This window comes from Lupinus angustifolius, chromosome LG03, assembly GCF_001865875.1.
Source record: "Lupinus angustifolius cultivar Tanjil chromosome LG03, LupAngTanjil_v1.0, whole genome shotgun sequence".
NCBI lineage: Eukaryota > Viridiplantae > Streptophyta > Magnoliopsida > Fabales > Fabaceae > Lupinus > Lupinus angustifolius.
In genome coordinates, this window is record NC_032011.1 from 24,374,684 (window position 1) to 24,396,464 (window position 21,781).

Below are 21,781 nucleotides of genomic sequence, written 5' to 3' on the forward strand. Positions count from 1 at the left end.
TTGCATTAACGGTATTTGGTTATGTTTTGATAGTGTAAAAAGTCTAAGTATAAATAAACATGCATGGTATGATTAAAATGCCCTTTTTGTGTAGGGAAAAAACTACTATCAATCCATGCCTAAAAAATCAATGGATTCATGATTAAGTAAATGCCCTTTATATGTTGGCCGAGAAAATCACCATGATGAAGCCCAATCCATATATATAAAGTAAAAACATTTTCTTATTGTAAATTCCGTAATTCTTATATTTCTATTTAGCCCTATCTTTAATTTGTTGCAACTTGGCATTGAGTATGACAATTTTAGGAAATGTTTTAAGTTCTCTCCACAATTTAAATTTAAATATAACATCTAAAGTAACTTACATGATACTTCTTTATTCTTCCCTCGCAAGTTTCTTTAATCTCAACTTCTTCATTTGTCCTTTCTTTATTCTCCTTTCTCAAAATGTACATGATTTCTTTCATTTGGATTGGATTCACTCTTTGACCTTTATTTTTTGAATTTGGTTGATGGTTGTATTTTTGGGATTGATTTTTCCCTTGTCTTTGTTTCGGGTTTTCATTGATGTATATTTTAATGAATAGAAAAACGAAGCTGTTGCGACTTATTAGTTAGCTCCGGCACAAATTTCTCAAAGTAGCAATGGGGTGAGAAGTTTTGTTTTGATAAGCAAATATATTAGAAACGGGCATAAGGGTGCTAACCCAATTACAACTTACAAAGAAGATTAATACAAGTGTAAGGATCAATACACTATTGGGCAAAAGTGTACAACTTAGATCCTATATTATTTGAAATCCACAACCAAGATCTAATTTGAATCGAATCCATAATCTAAGTAAAACTAACTTTGTTCCCTCTAAAAATAATATCATTTCTTAACTTCCAAATCGACTAAATAACAGTAAACCACAACATTCTTCACATCGATTTCCCTTTACTAATCTTACAAAGGGAATCATGAGTCTTAAGCGATTCCACAATCGAATCCGACAAAATAATATAAATTTGAAGCCAAGAATAGAACCATTTCTACACATTAGAGACAAAAGGGCAAGAAAGGAAAAGATGCTCTAAATGTTCATCATGCAACAAACACATATCGCACTTCAAATCATTCACCCCTACAATATTTCTCTTATGAAGCTCCACTTTTGTGGCTACACTACCTTTGATAGCTATCCACATTAAACAACACACTTTTAAAGGTGCACAATTTATCTAACATAAATTAAGAACATTACTTGGCTCCATCACACTAGCATTCAAATGAGCCAAGTGAGCTGATTATTTCACCATGTAGCATCCCAACTTATCAAGAGTCCATCTCCATCTATCACCAACATCATTGTTTGCAAGAGTGGTTCTGGATTAGATGATAAAGACTTGCTGTTTGGGTTTTTAATTGTTGCTGTTTTTGTTTGAGATTAATTCAATAAAAAAATGTATCAAGATTGATGTAAGGCCATTCTTATCCTTGCTTTCGGGTTAACATTGAAAAATAATAAGAGGGAATGTATTTCTTTCCAATTGCCATACGAAGCTAGCATTGTTGAAGCTTCTTATGGATAATATCATTTCTAATGAGGAAAATGGAAATAGTAAATAAAATAGGTTACTAAGGTAGAGTTAATAATTATTTAAGAGTATGATATAAATAATTGTATTTGAAAATCAATTTGAATTTTTTAAATGGCCAAATTATCATTCTCTCTCAAATAATTTTTGGAACATATAGTCAATTTCAACCCATGAAATTTGGATAATGTCAAACATTATGAATAAACTATTTTGAACTCTCAAAATATACTTTGGACGTTCTCTAAGTATAATATTATTTTCAATGAGGAAAATTGAACCTATTATATTTATAATTTAAATTTATTACAATTTTATTCTCAAAATTAAATTTTCAAATAAAAAATAAAAAAAAACTAAAAATAATTTGAATCATCACCTCTTTAATTTTAAGGGAAAATCTATAAAAAAATTATAAATTTTATGTCTTTTGTAAGTAAGTACTTTAAACTATGTTTTATTCTTAAGCATCCTTAAATTTTAAATACTGATGAAATTAGTCCCTCCAAAAAGATAATGTTAAATTAAAAGCAATGAAAAATTATAACTCATGCATTTTTTTAATCACAACCGTTAATTTTATTTTATTTTTGTATATAAACCAATATTACTCTATTAACCACTTTTAACTATAAAATTTATTTATATTCTTATTCTCAATCAATTTTATATTTTGATGGTGATTTCCTCCGGATATCAATGTCGACTAGCCTACTTTGTCAATATATTTACAGAGGGATCAATTTCACTAATGAATAAAGTTTGAGGTGTAAATAGAAATAAAATATAATTTATGATGATTATTTTTAAAATGCATAAAGTTTAGAGGGTCTTATACATTTTTTCCTTTAATTTTATATTGAAGTAAGTAATAATATGTCATTAGTTACGGTAAAAACGCTTATCTTCTTTAATTTGGGCTATTCATGAGAACTAGGATATCAAATTCAGCTCACTCTAAGGGAGGGCAATGCTCATGTGGACTTCTTAACTAAGTTTTTTTGATTGTTTCGAAAAAATATATTAAGTGACAGCATTAATTTCCACCCAATTCTTCACTCTCAATTAATTTTGAATTGCACAAGCATTAAAATTCAAATTAGAATATATTACATTCCCATCAATGGAATCTACATATAAATTTTTTTTTCCTTGGGTGTCTTTTACATCTGTCCCTTACTATGACAAAGATGAATTAATCTTTTGTATTTGATTCTCTTCATATATAGCCCTAACTCATAATTCATAATTCATACTAAACCATATATGATCTTGTAGGAAAAATCAAAGAGGGGAACATGATCAATATACAGGTGGACCACTTTTGCTATTGTGTTTTTGAGAAATATTAAATAAATTCACATAATTGAAGAGGGAATGGGAACACTAAACCTACCATTGGTAGTTTTGGATCAAACCACCCACTGGTCAATTCTGGTTGTTTAATAATCTCTCTGTAATCGGGTAAGGAAGTTAATTGAGCAAGTTGCAGCTTTATGAAGAAAGATGCTAAATTGGGGAATGGGTAATTCTTGGCAAGAACCAACTTATGAGATCAGCATGACATTATGAAGAGAAAAAAATCATCATATATGCACATGCAGCAAAGAAAGCAACATTATCAACAGTGAAAAAACTCTTATCTACCAAATTCTATTCCATGTAAGCGTGTCTTTTTACAACCCTAGTATATATAGTAGTATTGGATTGGCGTACCTTGCATGAAAATGAGGTAAAGAATGTTGAATCAAAACAAGTGTTGGATTCTTGCGTAATTGGGCAACTAGAAAATGATCCAACTAGCGAGTTGTGAAAATCATGCATCCATAAACGCATGCATATGCTGTTGCAGAAGGCACTCTGTGAAAGATAGAGACATGGGACCATTACAAATTGTAACTATATCCTTAGTGTTTTTTCTTCCTTTTCTTTTTCTCACTGTTATATATTAAATAAGGGATATAGTCTGGCTATGTTTCAAGATAGGGGAACTAGGGGAAGAGTGAGAAGAGATATTTAAAAAAGTGAGAGTTGATGACTCAAATATTTGGTTCACCTTAGAGATTATTTTATTGTAAACTATTATAAATATAACATAAGATAACATAAAATACACAGCTATTTTAGCATGTTTGAAAATGCTGAATTATTCTTAAAAAATGTTTGAGGTGAGAAGAAAAAAATTGATGTCTATGTAAAGTTTATTAGTAGAGATAGATTATAATTCTTGCTTTTAATTTTTACACCGACAAAAGTTAACAATTTTTTGGATGAATGTTAATACAACTCTTAAAAAATGCTAAATTTAGACTAATAAGATTGTAATCTACTTTAATTTTATATTGGGAGATGTACTCAATTCAACCCTTACAATTGAGTTTATTGTGTTCACTTCAAATATTATTTAATTTAAACAAACTAGTGTTTACCATGTATTATAATGTTTGTCAACCTACATTTTTTAATTAAATAAATTTATCATCATAGATTAGTGCTAACATAAGTAAAAGTTGTGTATAATAGTCTAAAATTGTGGAAAAATAGAATATGTAAGATTAGATGGTGAGTTTGGCAAATGATATTGTTGTTACTTCATATTGTTGATGCATACTAATTAAAGTCATAATATTTTTTTAACACTAAACCAAACATATGTATCATACATCATCATTTTGTGCATTTTTATTATCTTATAAAATAACAATAAACTTTTGAGAAGACAAATAAATCATAGTTTAATATATATTAGAATCATTAATGTAAAAAGTACAAATGAATATTTTTCTAGTCGGTAAGAATTCAACATATATCCTATAAGTGAGTTTGAATTACACTCTTTAGTTTGGTGTGTAATTTAAGTACCTTTATAAATACTTAATTATAGAATCGCAAGATTTGTCTTGATATTTCAACTGATACCATATGAGGATATCATGGGTGAGTAATTTAAGTACCTGTATAAGCATTTATATAGGTGTGAGATTTAACCGAATCTTAACAAGTAGAGAAATTTAACCAAAATAATATATAATAAACAATTAGGATGTGGGGAGAGAAGAAGAAGAGTTGGTGAGTAGGTGATAATGCAAAATTGAGAATTGGAAAATAATTAAAAGAGAAAACACCAACAGCAAAATCCGACACTTCGGAATCTTTTACTCGAATTATATTTACTATAATTGTCTTTTTCTCACTTCTTAACCTCCATCATAATTTTTAAACTACAGTTGTGTTTTATGGATATTAAATGACAATACAATTCGAATACATAAGATGAAAGAAATTAAAAAATAAATAATGCTATTAAACTACTATTTTTAATATACTTAAAAATATTTAATATTGTTATTAAATTGTTTTTTGTTAACATGTGATAAGAAATTAACAAATAAATATAACATCATAATTTTATTAGAAAGTTAATTACTTAATTCATTCAGTAATAGATTTATATTTTTAATGTTTTATTACATCCCTTATTGTTATAAAAAATTCATTTTATATTAGTATTAAAAATAAAAGATGGAAATAGCTCATGTTAAGTGAGATTTTCTCTAAAATGACAAAGTGATCTTGTATTGAATCTATGTGCACTAATATACTAGATCAAATCGAGTATATATATGTATTCCCTAAAATTGAGTATATATACATATTTTAGGGAATAATTATAAAGACTGGGGACCGAAACCTTTCAGGGTTATTGATGCTTGGTTTGAAGATAAAGACTTTGTTTCTTTTGTTGAGCAAAACTGGAATAAGCTTTCTCCCTCTGGTTGGAGTATGTTTGTTCTTAAAGAGAAACTCAAACTCTTAAAGGCCATTTTGAAGAAGTGGAATAAAGATCACTTTGGTGACATTAACAATAAAATTGATTCAGCGGTTAGGGGGATTCATGACCTCGACCTCAAGAGCGAAACTATGGACCTTTCTGAAGAGGATCTCAGGAATAGATCGGAGTTGTGGGCGGATCTTTGGCACGCTCGGTCTCTCCAACAAAACCTTAATTTCCAAAAATCTAGATCTAAATGGCTCAAGGAAGGCGATACTAACTCTAAATTTTTTCATGGTCTCATGAATCATAGGAATAGACAAAATTCTATTCACGGGCATTGGATCGAAGATGTCCATGGTGTCAGACAGGGGATCCGTAATCACTTTGAGAACCTTTTTAATGAGCACAACAGGAATCGTCCGATCTTGTCTGACATCTCTTTTAACCAATTAGATTCTTCGGATAATGCTATGCTTACTGCTAATTTTGACGAGGAGGAGATTAAAAACGCCATCTGGGACTGTGAGGGCGGTAAGAGTCCTGGACCTGACGGGTTTAATTTTAAATTTATCAAAGCTTTCTGGCATATCATGAAGGATGACATCACCAAAATGGTTTGCGATTTTCATGCTAATGGTAAAATTACGAAGGGTGTCAATTCCTCATTCATATGTTTAATCCCTAAAAAACCTAGTCCTCAGATAATTGGGGACTACAGACCTATTTCTCTCATCGGTTGCTTATATAAAATTCTGGCTAAGTTGCTCGCTAACAGATTACGGAAAGTGCTTGGTAAGGTCATTAGTGATACCCAATCTGCCTTTCTGAAAGGAAGGCCTATTTTGGACGGGGTCGTGATCCTCAATGAAATCATCCATGATGTGAAAAAATCTGGGCAGCAGTGTGCCATCTTTAAAATCGATTTTGAAAAAGCTTTTGATTCTGTTTCGTGGAGTTTCATTGATCATATGATGTCTCGTTTAGGGTTCTGTCATAAGTGGAGGGATTGGATCATGGAGTGTTTGATTATTGCAAGAATGTCTACTCTGGTCAATGGTAGCCCTACGGAGGAGATCCATCTCCAACGTGGTCTGCGCCAAGGAGACCCCATTTCCCCTTTTCTCTTCCTTATTGTGGCCGAAGGTTTGTCTGGTCTCATGCGTGAAGCTAGCTCTCAAGGTCTCTTCTCTCCCTATAAGGTGGGACTTGATCATATTGATGTCCCTATGATCCAATTTGCTGACGATGCAGTTATAATTGGTGAGTGCACTGAGCAGAATATTTGGGCTATGAAAAGTATTTTGCGGTTATTTGAGCTTTCTTCTGGTCTTAAAATTAATTTCAACAAAAGCAAATTACTTGGCATAAATGTGACTGAGGACCATATTCAAAGTCTGGCAAATTCCCTTCATTGCAAGCTCTCTCCTAGTTCTTTTACTTATTTAGGGATTCCCGTGGGTGTGAATCATCATCGTGGTGCAACTTGGAAACCTCTTATAGAAAGGATTCGAACCAGACTTTCTTCGTGGAATTTGAATCAGATTTCCTTCGGGGGTCGCCTTATCTTGGTTAATGCTGTCCTCTATGCTCTCCCTATTTACTATCTGTCCTTCTACAAAGCTCCTGTTGGTGTTATTCGTTCGATCCAAAAAATTCAGAGGAATTTTCTTTGGGGCGGGACTGAGAGTCATAGAAAGATCCATTGGGTTAAATGGGATAAGGTGTGTACGCCTAAGTCAAATGGTGGGTTAGGCGTTAAAGATGTTCATCTCTTCAATCTCGCCCTTCTTGGGAAATGGAACTGGCGTATGCTCACTGAGAAAGATAGTTTGTGGTGTAAAGTTTTGTGTTCTAAGTATGGTCAGAATTTTGCTAATGTTAACAGGATTGAGCCTAGGTCTTCTTCTACTATCAAATCTCTTTGGGCTAGGGATATTGGTAATCTTTACCCTACTGGGTCTGACAACAATCTTTGGTTTTGGGAAGGTATTACTCGCTGTATTGGTGACGGGTCCTCGACCNTGACGGAAATTGGGTTTGGAACATTTCTTGGAGACGTAATCTTTTTATTTGGGAAACTGATCTAACTGAAACTTTTTTGCAGGTAATTCAAAATGCTGTTGTCCGTGAAAATGTTCTTGATTCTTGGGAGTGGCGCCACGACAAATCCAAACTTTACTCCGTGAAATCTGCTTATGATCTTCTCTTTCATCATCATCATCAACCTCCGTCTAGTGATATTAACCACATTTGTATGCTCTGGAAGTCAAAAGCTCCCTTAAAAGTTAAAGCTTTCGTGTGGAGACTTTTCCAGGACCGGATCCCCACTGTTGATGCTCTTCTCAAGAGGGGAGTCTCTATTGCTCCTGGAGCGGGAACTTTATGTCCATTTTGCAACGACCAAGCTGAAACTTCTCAACATCTTTTCTCCTCTTGTAACTTCACTTATTCAGTTTGGCAGCTTCTGTATAATTGGTTGAATATTCACATAGTTCTTCCTCTTCAGCCCACCCATCATTTCACTAATCACATGGGCATGGTTCCTCACAGGCGTTGTTTGAATTATTGGAATATCTTGTGGCTCGCTACTATTTGGGCCATCTAGAGGTCTAGGAATGATTTTATATTTAATTCAGTGCATCCTCTGTCGAGAAAATTTTTGAGGCTGCTAGGGTTACTTCTTGGCTTTGGATCAATGGGAAGAGAGGTAAAGATCAGTTCTCTTTTGTGGACTGGATATCAAACCCCATTTTTTGTCTTATGTTGTAATGTCTTTTAGTTTTTTCTTTTTTCAGCTTCTTTCTCTCCTGTAATTATTTCCTCTCTTAATAAATTATTTTCTTTTGCCGATAAAAAAAAAAAAAAAAGCATGTGCAATTCAATAATCTACTCTTATCATTTGAGCTTTCTTTCACTAACTTCTAATCCCCCTGCCTAATAGTTTCACTCTTTATTCAGTTAAAAGAGAAGTTTAGGTGTAAATGTATGATTATTCTAGGCACATTTTTCTTATAATCTGAATTTTGCATAAAAACAAACAAGTCTCTTTCTCTATCTCTTCCCTTTTTGTATGTGGAGAAAGTGCTGGTCTAGCTACTCCAATAATTGTCATTGTTTAAATATAAAATCGTAAACAAGCGTATAAATTAGTAAGCTTCATGCACTTAACAAGTTTGTTGTTAATCAGAATAATAAAATGTGATACAAAAGTACTAATAGAAGGGGAATGAAGATTTGCGCTCCCTTTTGTTATATATAATAATATTTTAGACTAATAAAAAATATCATTTAATTAACAAATAATATAATAGCATAAAATAATATTTTATATTATTTAATATAATATTATTATACAGAAATATAAAGACAAGTCTTTTTGGGACATGGCATCATCTCGGCAATGGAGTGAAAAACAAATTGTGTCGTACCTTAATATTGAATCGTGTCCCTTCTACACTGACTACATTAGCTTGTTCCCTTATCAACGTCTACATCATACATTATTACGTGCCGTGCGGGGTCCACTCATTCGGGTCCGGTTACAAATAATGTCAAACAATAATATCCAAATCTTAAACACGCAAACACACGTTCATGCATCATTGTTTTTCCTTCCGCTCGTTGAATGTCGTGACTTCTATCTTCACCTTTATCTCCTATTAATCAATGCTATATCAAGTTTTAGTATTATAAATATCAAATTTTAGATGCAAAATAGTAAATTACAACTTTGATCCTCGATTTTTGTAAGGCACCGGTACTTTAGTTATATATATATATATAACATTATCATTTTCATAATCTTAAGGATAATGCCAAACAGCTATTCGATCAAAATTGGTGAATGGTGAAAAATAAGCGAAATCTGAATTGTGAAACCTAAGCGATGATGAACGTGGCTCAAGTTGGTGAATGGTGAAAACTGTTATGTGTCTGAGAATCACAACTTTCACTTGTTGCATGGCAAGTTCGTTAACAAATTGGGCACACGGAGCAGGGTCCATCAGTGTCTAATCCATCTTGAAAAGAGTTCTGTCATTAACAAGAGGGTGAGGAGGTCTCTTATACCCTTTCTACAATAAGTATACAGAAAGTTGTGATTATCTTTTCTTTACTTGTAACATCACATATTCAGTTTGGCAGTTACTCTACAACGCTTCCTTCCCAACCCATAAACTACTTTACTACTCACATGGGTATGCTATCAAATAATAGTTGTTCAAATCTTTGGATTATTATCTGGTTAGTTTAAACTTGAGCTATATGACTTTTTAGGAATGACTTTGTTTTTAACTCTGTCAGTCCTTCTCTTTAAAAGATTTTTGAAGTTGCAAGAGTTAATTTTTGGTTTTGGGTTAATGGCGAGATGAACAATAATTATTTTTCTTATTCAGATTGGGTTTCTAATCCAATATCTTGTCTTAGTTCCAATGTATAATCAGTTCTTGTCTTTCTTTGTTTTGCTTTATTTTCTTTAAATTTTTTCCTTTGTAATTATCTTATATTAATATAATCTTCTTTTGCAGATAAAAAAAGAGAGGGGAGGAGCCTTTGCTATAGTTTGTAGCTTAGGGTTATCAAGGTTAATAGGGGTTCACCTAATTATCATGAAATATAAACATTCAGAGTAAATAGTTATTATATATAGTACTACAAAGTATAAAAAGTTTAATTATTAATTAAATAGTTCAAATAACATTGATTTTTCAGAAGTGTCTAGTAAGATTTCTGACGTTTTGCATGTGGGTGGGGACTTCATGTTCTTGAAAAGAAAGTCAAATTAGGGCAAAGTTAGCATTCTCACAGTTCCACTCAATGTATTCTAACCTAAAAAAATTGCACGGGAAAATGATTCATGCACTAGAGAAGGGTACTTATACTTTCTTTTCTTTCATTTTGAGGGTACATCTGAACCATTAATTGGTGGAGCCTCATAGATATCATTTCAGAGTCTCACAATTCAATATCTTCAAGGAAGATGATTTTTTAAAGAAGGGAATAAGAAAATGACCAAGTATATATCTGTGAGTGTTTAAACTTGCATGCTCGTTGATCATGTGTCTATATGAGATTGAAGACACATTTAGTTTTTAATTCAAGCGATTATTTCTTTATAATAAAGATCAAATATTTTAATTTTGATACAGTTATGTATTGTATGACTACTTCACAAGTTTGTGATTATAATAGTTACTTTTCAATCCGGAATCAAGATTCTTTCCTAATTTGGAAATGTAAAGAACCAATGAGAGTTCAAATCATAGCAACTTTGTAGCGTAAAAAGTACTTGAACTAAGAATGAGCTTTGCAGCTTCACTCTACCGCTTAAGGTACATATGTTTAGATTTTTCTGGTGTTTAAGTCGATCAATTTGCATGTTCATGATTAATTTATTCCTCCTATCAAATTAAAGATAGATTATGCATTTTTCATACGCAAATGTTTTTTTATCGGCAAAAGGTAAAGATATTATTAAAAGTAAAAAGATTTACAGAAGTTTAGAAAGAAAAAGAGAAGGGGAGGCTAGAAGAAATTATAAATTGATACTAAGACAATCTTGTGGTGTAATAAAATTTTAATGTAAGTATTTTATGGTGGGTGAGATTTGAGGATATACATCATTTATTCTATATCACATTCTTTCACTCAGATCAATCACATATTGTTACATGAATAAAAATAAATTTTTAAAAATAAAACGTAACATTCTGATTTGTCAGAGACAGAATAAACATTATTTAAGACGAATAATCTTTCTATCTCGAATTTGAACCATCAATATCTTTACCACTTCCGTTCCTAAGTCCTCCATCCTTAACTTTTAAACACCTTATGCATCTTGATGTTCAGAGATTTTGAAAACAATATGAAGAACATACCTTAATTAATATGGTTATTTTAAATAATAAGGAAATATAATATGCCATGAGGAACCAGTTATTATAAATTTATAATATTTAGAGTCACCCCCTCTAAGGGATTGAAACATGACTTTTTTTATTGGTTTATCACTACCTATGTGTCCTTCTTTCTTAGGTCACCTGTGCCTATAGGCCTTCAGTACTCACTGCACATTCTGATACAACCTTTCTTCCACCACTACTACTTCTTTTTCTTTCCCATCCCTCTCTCTGTCCCTCCTCTGATCATTTTCTCAGCCACCCTTTAAATACTTCTTCATCCTTTTCTCTTTTTCCCCTTACCTTACCTTTTTGTTCTTCAGATTTTAACTTTACTTGTCTCTCTTCTACCATTCCCGTTAAATTAGATGGAACAGTTAAATTCTACACCTTCTGTGGATATGGACATGATGATGATGGAGTTTCCAGAATTCTCTGAAGTTTACGGCCAAAACGATACCGTTGCGGTGTTTGCTCCACCGTCTGAGCTTCGTGGCGGCGCTGCTAACAGCATCCGCAATAATATGTCACTAGCTGATTTAATTAATAACCCTCCTATGCCATGGTCTTCATTCACAAACTCACCATCCACTGCAATATCTTTTACCAATAACCCTACTCAAGTGCTTCAACAACAAGAACAAACTCCACCAGCCATGTTGTACATGAGTGAAACCGCAAACCCTTATGGTACATATGGTCGCTTAAGTATTTTTACTTAGTCCTTATCATCTTTATTTGAAAATCAAATTGTTTATCAATGTATAATTTAATATATTGTAATGAATAATGATACAAGTAATGTGATAGAATACTTAAAATTAGAAGTAAATTAAACCAATATAAAAAGGCAGGTCATTACATGATACTTTCACTTAATAAGATTCGGATAACATAGATGAACATGACCCTACCCTTTAAATAGAGAGTTTGTTTTTAGGATTTGAACAATCCATAGCAATCTTACCGTTGCGTTAGATCTCCTCCTTACAACATTATATTCGTCTTTTAAGGGTGAGATGTATATATAAGTTAGGGTTTGTTTGTATACACATAAAAAGAAATCATTAAAATCTAGGGGTTTCACTATACTCTAAAATTATTGCTTGACTTTCTAATTTTGATTTGTATTGGCCTCTTCAGAGAAGCGGAAATCAATGGCAGCAATGAGGGAAATGATATTCAGAATAGCGTCCATGCAACCAATACACATAGACCCTGAGTCAGTGAAGCCACGAAAGCGGAAGAACGTGAAGATTTCAAAGGATCCTCAAAGCGTGGCGGCACGCCACCGTAGAGAAAGGATAAGCGAGAAGATAAGAATACTTCAGAGACTCGTGCCTGGAGGAACTAAAATGGACACTGCTTCAATGTTGGATGAAGCTATTCACTACGTCAAGTTTCTCAAATCTCAGGTCCAATCACTCCAACGAGTTTCTGTCACAAGTAATACAAGGCCAGTTCATGCTACAATGAATCCTCTACCTAAACCTTATCAATCAGGAAATGTTGAGTATTATGGAGATTATGCATGACTAATAATTAATATGATTAAGGTTTAGCATGTATAACTAATTAGTTTAATTAAATAATACTCCAATGTCTTATGTCTTAGCCTATGTATTTTTATTATATCTCTAGGTATGCTAGCTGTCCAACATAAATTTATTCAGGCTTCTACTAGTTTGAAATCCCATTTGTACTCATCTGTTACCAATAATTAGAAATAAATAAATTGTGGTTAGACATTTCACTTGTTCCCGATGCAACTAGGGCTTCAAAATGTAACATGTAAATTTACTAAATAAAGATTGGTAAGACATTTTTATTCTTTTATATACAATGTAATAACACTTCTGTCATTAAAAGTATATGTAAAATCAAGTATTTGTCTCTTTGCTAATGAAAAATATCCTTATTCAAATCTATCCTTCACCCTCCTCGTGTAGTGTGGATTTTTAAGTGTTTGTTTGATTTGATTTGATACTTGTTATAAGGGCGAAATATTGTATTTGTATGCACAAATTAAAAGTTGTCCAACTAGGATTAAATTCTTGATTAAGCACATACTTCAGACACTCAAATAAGACTCTTGTTAAATATATATTGAAAATTTAGTTCCATATCTCATATGACTTAATATTTAATTATTGGTTGAGATCATGAGGCAACGAGAGATTTGTAAGCTCCCGCTGTTTGGGACACCTATACGGCCATAATGGGTGAACACTGGTCTGGATTTCTGACACTGAAATTTTGAAGAGGACAAGTTGTGCACGGTGGATATAGTTGTAAAAGAGGCTGCCACAACCTGTTAAAGGCCTTTAGCTTTTTTTTCCCAAAAGATTTTAGCTCTTAATAATGCAAGATAGATTATAACCATACAAATAATTTTTAAAAATTAAAATGCCATTCAAATAATATATTATTTAAAGAACTACATATATTATTAGTTTTTTCTAAAAGGATATAATTATTTACGAGGCTTATATATGCATTATTTATTCACCAGTGTGATTGATTCATGACTGAGGATTGGGGTTCAAGTTGTATTGACTGTAGTATTATTAAATATGGCTCAGATCGATTCGTTTGACCTAAAACATATACCTAACTCGTCTGAGCCGCTCATCCAATTGATCATAAATCATAATTAGTATGAATCAATCACTCGATTATTTTATCCATAAAACCAGTATTTCGATCGATTGATTCAATCAATTTATATTTAAGAAAACGTCAATATATGTCCACTTAGGAGGAAAAAGAAATATTGTGTTTTCAAATAGTTTTTAGTTATGTTTGTTGTTATTGGAGTTTGGGATTTTGGATGTCATTTGATAGGTTTGTTGTAGTTATTTAATTAAGTTTTAAACTTGGTTGTCCACTTTTCTTGCTATTAAAACATAAAACCTATGTTGTTTGATGACGCTTCTTACTTATTTGTGACATTTTGTTATACAAAAACTTCTTATAGTTTATTATTTAATTAATGTTTTGTAAATCCAAAGTATAAAATTATTACATAATGTCAATTATTATTATAATATTGTTAATTTTTTTTGTATAAATTGATTTAACTAAACTAATGGCCCACTAATCCGAGGATTGATCCAATAACCTAACTAAATCAATGACTAATCTTAATTTGATAATATTGATTAAGTTGTCCATAATGTACCAGAATATGACAAATGAGTGACAATAGTGTAATTTTATATAACCAATAGTATAAAAATATTAACTATATGAATAATACATACAAATTTTTAGAGGTGTGTACACTCTCACTATAATGTGTGTCAGCCCTTGATTCACCATATAAACTAACTTTCTTGCTAAGGAAGTGTCTTTGACAAAAAAAAATGTTGATCTAGTTGATAAAGAATTGGCAAATAATGTATAAGATCATAAACTCTCGTTAGTAAATAATCTATAAATACTTTCTCTGCCCAAAACCCTACCCACCTAAAAGGAATAGCTGTGTTTGCATTGTTATTAGTTTTTTCCCTCTTGTTTTCTTATGAATCTTGTCTCTGTTTGGTTGAGTAAGGCAACAAAGTTAGAAAAGTGTGCATAGGCTTGTGTGTGAGTATAGCAAGTAGAGTGATAGAGGATTGCATGAGAATCCACGTGATTATCTGACATATTGTGGTGGTTGTTTTTACGACCAGACACGATGATGATGTTTTTGTTCTTCAACACCCTCACACGTGATCTTCATCAACCTTCTCAACTTTTAATCCTATGTGGTTCTCCACCTCGGAAAATCAATACATAATAATAGTCCAAAATGGAAAGAAGAAAAAAAAAACAAGACATTAGTTTCATGAGTTTTTTTAATGTGGGAGTTCAACTAAAATAAACCTAACAATATTAATATTTTTTATTCATTATACCTTGATGGAGAGAAAACATAATTGTGAATGAAGTAGTTGGAAGAGGAATTAAGAAGGCTATAGGAAAACACTATCAATTTTGTTAAAAACAAAAAATAAATAACTTTTTGATTTGTGAAAAAGAATCTAAGACTACACTTATAAAGAAAAAGAATATGTGTTTTGTCTTGAGTAATCATTAAGGATATCTTTGATACCCATTGTTAGATACACATGGAGAACAACATAGGCCAAATAGTTAAATCATGGTAAAAAAAATTTGTTTTGCCTATTCTTTGGTGTTTGTTGTAGATTTAAACAGAATTAGACATATAAAAAGAATCTGGTGGTGGTGATGTCTACAATGATTGTGATTTCAATGGTAATTTGATGATAGTGGTGTTGAGAATGACAACGACGATGAAGAAGTAACGATAGTAATGGTGATGATAATATTTGTGACGACAACGATGATATCAATGATTATGGTGAAAATCATTATGAAAATGGTGGTTGTGGTGATAATAGTAACAATTGTGGTGATGATAATGATGATGTTAATTGCATAGATGGTGGTGATAGAGAAAATTGTGATTGCCACAAAGATGAAAACTACAATTGGGTGATCTTTATTTTCTGATTCATGTAGAGATCACTACTAAAATATACCTATACTAATAAATCATTTGTTATACACAGAACATGTATCAAACTATCAATATCATACTTGAGGAAGATAGCCATCTCTCAATTGTGTTGTACCTTTTAGAAAGACGTTCAACATGTTGCTTCATTCTCACATAATTTAAGCTTATGCTTTGGAGTAAATAACACAAACCTGTCATGAACCATAACTTAGTTTATCTAATAATCCTTTCCTTCTAAAAGAATCCTATGCTCTATAAAAGATGACTTATAAATTAGGAAAAGTGGAGTATTGTTTCAAAATGATGATCAAACAAATTGAGATCTACCTTTACTGGCTTCAAAGACTACTAATAAACCAACAAGACGTTGATCTAATGTAAGACCCCACTGAGTTCCTAAGGTTGATGGTTTGATTCCTAGAAGCGACACTTATTGGAAGGGGAAGACACAAATCCCGAAAGGGATTAGTTCCCTATCTAAAAAGGTGAGGAAATACTTTGGTAGTACAAAAAAAAAAGACTACTAATAAGGAGCATATTGATTAGGGACAATTATTTATGAGCTGAAACAATTTGCTTGAAATGTTTATAGTTGACCCCCTTTGCAAGCAATTCATCAATTGTTGCAATTAGTAAATTACTATGTATGTTCATTTACTGCCAGAAGCTATTATATGTCCCAACCTTAAAACAACAACCCCTCTCCTTAAAAAACATAACAACCAATTAAAACCCCTTACTCCTTGATTGTTAAAACTTAATACCATTGAACTGAAATGCAGAATATCAGAGATCTATATACACAATCTACATTCCCACATTTTTAAATCACCTAAACATTGTCAGCAATAGAATGAAGTCACTTTCCAACATTGGTGACAATCTTTTTTATAGAGGGGCAAAATGCTGACCATTCTTTTAAACTCCAGAAATTTCTATACCAGTTTTTTCTTTCAGAAGACCATTAAAAGGGAATGCCACCAAGCATAAAAAATAAAGGGGGAGGGGGATCAAACTCTATTATAAAATGTTGTGATGGTACAAACAGCAAAAGACATTTCCAACCTCATAAACTAGGACTGCGCTTCCTGAAATGTCTCAGAATGAAACTGTCTGCATATAATGGATAATTCATTCTGATCAAACCCTTTATGCATTTCCAAAATGAAAAGTCAACCAGCTCTCCGTCTTTGCGTACTATGAACAAGCACCGTGAGCGGTCAAAATTAGGATGATATCCGATCTGCCATGGGAAAAGAGAACGATAATATTTTCAGCAACATATAAAGTCCACAGAGCAAGTGTTATAGCCACCCAAGAAAAACCAAATTGGAGAGTGTTTAAGAGACAAATGCAGTAACTGCTTATTTTAAATGATAATAATAAGGCATAGCATTGGAATGCTATGGAAGACCGTTCGAGATCAGAAGCCATTATTTGCATTGCCTTTTCTTTAGCCTAGCAAGGGATAAGTGGATCTGATAAGACTCAAGAACCAAACCCAGATATGAACTGAAACTGCTAGTGCTTTATTGAATTATCGATATTAAAATGGTGTATATATGCGGATAATACACCAGAAAACACGAGAAACACTGAAGAAACACAGTGCACTGCCCCTAACGTTGAGACGCAGCTCTATCTCAGTCACAAAACACTCACATACTGGCCAAATGAGACTCCAACTAAATCTACACAATTTAATAACTTTCCCTGCATCAGAACCCGACATTCAACTAGTGGACTAGTGGTATTTGCCTGTAACCATCAGAACCCAACACACAACTGGTGGTAATGGCCTGTAACTAACTCTCAGCACTCAGTGGTGTTACTGTTCTTCTTTCTCCACACATAAACCATCCAGGTCTTTGGGCCATTGTTTTCCCCAGCCCCGACCTCATTAATAGGGTTTAGCCTACCAGAATCCAATCAATTTACACCCTTTTCAGCATCAAAGACAGTACAGATGAGGGTAGCATCATGGCCAAAAACTGTAATCTAGCTAGGTGCAAAAGACTTTACAGGGGTATAAGCTCACTAAATACATTTACTATGTGAATTCATAACTCCATCGGGATGAGAGAAAGATCAAGCTAAGTTGTTGGATTTGGAGCATCAAGTGAGTTATATGCTAGAAAGAGTAAAATGAAGAAAACTTCAAGATGAAGAGCAGAAAGAACCTAGCCTTACCAGAGACTCAATACATTGCAAAGCCAAGTGAAAGCAAGAATATTTACGTTCAGTCATTAGCACATCATGGGATGCAATCATGCAATAACTTGCAATTAGATTACTTCTATTAAGGATTAGGGGCCTCTAATATGCAAGGAGAATTTCACAAAGTGAAGTGTGGAGTGGATCACCATCGATGACCAAATTGATGGCTTGGAACTTTCTTAAACTAAAAGCAACCACATACCAAGCTATGAATTAACAAAAACTAAGTCCCTTGATTCCCTTATCAATAGCTACCCTCTTGTAATTTAATCAGTAAAGTGCACCCTGCAATTTATTTAAAAGAGACAAATCATATTTTTAGCGGGTCAGATTAGCCTTGCAGCTCTTTTAATTTTTTTATGGATAAAGGTTATAAAATCTTAGCATTAGGCAACAACTGATGTCACCGTCATACATCCAATAGGTTGCTAAAACTAAAAAACATGTTATAATTATTTGACTCAACCCAAAAAAGATCATAACATTGGGAAGCTTTCTGTGAACAAAAGCAGTACACCTGCTGTGATGTGTGTGTGTATGTCTGAGACAGAGAATGAGATAAAGAAAGAGACAGAGAAAGAGAGAGAGGGAGATACCGTGATATAATCAATTCCACAGCCGATCTTTTTCGCATGTTCTGGATGAAAGGGAAGTAGCTTCTCGAGAATGACTTTCTCATGCTCTGGAGTTAGTCTTTCTCCACTTTCATATCTACGGAATGAAATCATAACAAGGTATTATTTCAGTTTCCAACAGTAAAAAAACAGAACATGAACATACATGAAAATGGTTAGAAAGGACTGGTTTTGTGTAAGGAGATTAATTAGTAGTAACTAGTAAATGGCATTATTTTTTGTTCCCTTTTCCCTATCTATGAAATGCTAGGCAATTAAACCTCCATGTGACCATAGAAAAAGGGTTGCCTTAATTTCCCATGACAATGGAGTTTGGACTAATAAAATCCCTCTTGCCTTGCTTGCTTCATATTTGCCCAGATCTAAAGCACACAACATCAACATGTCAATATTGAAAATGGCAGAACACTATATCAGTAGTCTCTCGCCGAAGAGAGGACATTTCCAGCATCCTTTATCCAACTACTCTTTCTCCCTCTTGCTTTTGTTTGTTTGTTTGTAGCAAATTGTTTACAGATAGAACCCTAGATGTATGTCGTAGTGTGACTCATCTAGCCACACTCCCAAATATAAATGCAGGTAACAAGGAATTTAAGTTTTGGAATGAAACTGAGGAATCCATAACTATTGCACTCCTAACTTGTTTAGACCTTAGATATTGTGTCTTGTTTACTTAGCTTAAGGTATTTTTCACATTGTTATTATTTTTTTTTGAATATATAGCTTTGAAATCATATTTGAGGAAGTAAGTAAATGAAGCTTAAGTACTTGAAAAAATTATTGATGATTTAAGTGTTACATGTCACGTTTTATGCTTGATAAATTTGAATCTCAAGAGTTAGTATGAGTTCTGTATTACGCATGAGTTAGGTAGTCTTATATATCATTTTTCTGATTTGCCCTGAAAAAATGTGCAATATATAACTACATTTGTGAGAGAAGATACACAAACTAAACCATGATAGTTGACAAATAAAAGGTTTCTACTTTCTAGTATCATAATCAAGAGAAAAGTAGCAATTGCAAATGTCAAGTATCATATAGGCAATGCATAGAACAATTACATGATGACGAACACACGCACAATCAATGAACACATTCATTGGAGTTAGGCAAAAATACACACACACAAACAATCCAACAAGTATCTATACAACAACCAAACCTTATTCCCACTTGCTAGGGTTAGCTACATGGATCAAATGACATATAATGTTCATCATAATTCATAAATCATGTCCATTGACAAAACATTGATATTAAAATTCCACTAATAATTTCACCAATAGTTTATCTTACTCTCCTTTTGCCTCTAACAATTGGACTATCTCCTTAATGAAGTGTTCCCCACATGCCCAAAGCACATAAGGCAAGATTATATGGAATGAACTCATAGAGTTTATTCTATTATTGTCATTTCACCACCAAACATTCAGTCTCATATAGCATTACAGGTCTTATAGTTATGCAACAAAATTTTACTTTTCCCAGTTACATTTTCCTTAACTCCCAAGTATAATATCAATGATTAATAAGTAGAATTGAAAAAAAACAAAAAAAAAAAAAACATACTTTCCAGAGTGAAGAATCATTCTGACAAAGCCAACCAAAGGAACAGTATCTTCCAAAATCTGGTCTTCCCAGTCAACCCATTTTTCCTCTTCAACACTATCATCATCATCATCATCTTCTTCTACCTCCTCATATGCATAAGCTTTCGTTTTCTTCATTGCTATGATATCATTATCACCTTGTTCATCCAAAATTGTGGTGAACTCTTTTCCCTGATGAATCAACGGTTTCCCAAGCACATTATCCCCATCTGAAGCTGATGCTTTCAGTGCAGAGATACGAGGATGAAAGGTAAATGGGTTAGTGAAGAAATGGAAAGAGAAGAGTAATGGAGCATGGTGAGAGAAAGAAGAGGTAGGGTAAATGAAAGTTTTGGGACATAAAGAAAACATGTTTTAAAACTATGTCTCAATTATAGAACATGCTTTGGTTTATTTGTTGAATAAGGTTGTGAAATAGAGGTGTATGTTTTGATATGCAGAAGAGTGTAAAAGAGGAAAAGTGACGAGAGTGGTAACTGGTAATGGTGTTGGTAAGGAATAAGGATAACGAACCAAACTTGGTTCCTTAGTTGCCACTTGTGATGTGAGTACTCATTTGCCTTTCATTATTTATTTATTTATTTATTTATATAATTTCTTTGTGGTGTTCAGGCAAAGATGATGGAATATTTTGGCCCAATATTTGGTGGGCTAATAGTTTACCCAACCCAGAAATTTCTTCTACAAGTGGGCCTGAAAGCCCATGCACACTAAAGCCCAACTTAACCTGGGTTGAGTTGTGGTTAGACTTGGTTATTTGTTTTTCTACTAAGAAGTGGTCTTTTATACTACCAATCAACTAATCTTTTTTTGGATGTGTGATTTTCGATAGCACATCTGTTGTCTCACTATTTTATGTGTGGCAACAAAAATATTTAATAATTATAATTTTGATTTAAATAATTTTTTCAACCAATTATAATTAATGATATATGAAGTGGTAAAAAAAAATGACATAAAAGATGTGCTCCCGTGACTTTCCTTCCTAACCAATATTACTTTAAGGAAGCATGCCCTTGATTTTTTAGCGTTTCTTGTATCTAAGAGTCTTATATTATTGGACTAATGTCTTGTTGTTATTAAAAAATGTTGATATAGAAGGATAGTTTAGGAGTTTAGATTTAAACCCTTTTTTAGAAAATAAAAAACTAAAATTATTTTTCCTATAATCCCATCCCTATTTGTTTTCAACATGTTTCACAAATTGTTTATTGAAGTAAATGTAGAAGGCACCAAAGTGACAACAATAACTGTTACATCTATGTGTTGGAATCCACCAATTTGGACTAAGATTCACTTTGTAGCTGACTATTTATTTTTGTTCCACATCAGACAAGATTTTATTGAAACACTACTCTTTATTCTGCAAGTGTGCTTAATCTTCATGCTGAACTAGTTTGAGAATTCGGTATAGAAATTGGAAAATGTTTGATCTAGAATTTAGATCTATCAATTGTTTAAAGCTAGTGGACTCTAAAGAGATTCTGATATATTGAAGATTGACAATTGATATTTAAGATGCTAATTGATTT

At 32.6% G+C, this 21,781-nt stretch overlaps 2 protein-coding genes across 3 annotated transcripts; one reads left to right on the forward strand and one right to left on the reverse strand.

Annotated features, from left to right (window-relative positions):
- LOC109342627 (transcription factor HEC2-like) lies at positions 11,342-12,880 on the forward strand. The gene is made up of 2 exons (XM_019580569.1): positions 11,342-11,949; positions 12,403-12,880. The coding sequence occupies exons 1-2, from the start codon at positions 11,628-11,630 to the stop codon at positions 12,792-12,794; spliced, it is 714 nt and encodes a 237-aa protein (XP_019436114.1). The 5' UTR covers positions 11,342-11,627; the 3' UTR covers positions 12,795-12,880.
- LOC109343908 (protein DCL, chloroplastic) lies at positions 16,584-20,794 on the reverse strand. Of its 2 annotated transcripts, XR_002107270.1 has the most exons (4): positions 20,209-20,794; positions 18,598-18,712; positions 16,775-17,027; positions 16,584-16,732 (listed from the first exon to the last, which is right to left on the reverse strand). XR_002107270.1 is itself a non-coding variant. In XM_019582427.1 (3 exons), exons 1-3 carry the CDS (start codon positions 20,598-20,600, stop codon positions 16,851-16,853), a joined length of 684 nt encoding a protein of 227 aa, XP_019437972.1. In that variant the 5' UTR covers positions 20,601-20,794; the 3' UTR covers positions 16,611-16,850. The 2 variants fall into 2 exon arrangements, 1 of the variants encoding a protein (XP_019437972.1); XM_019582427.1 differs by having other exon boundaries at positions 16,611-17,027.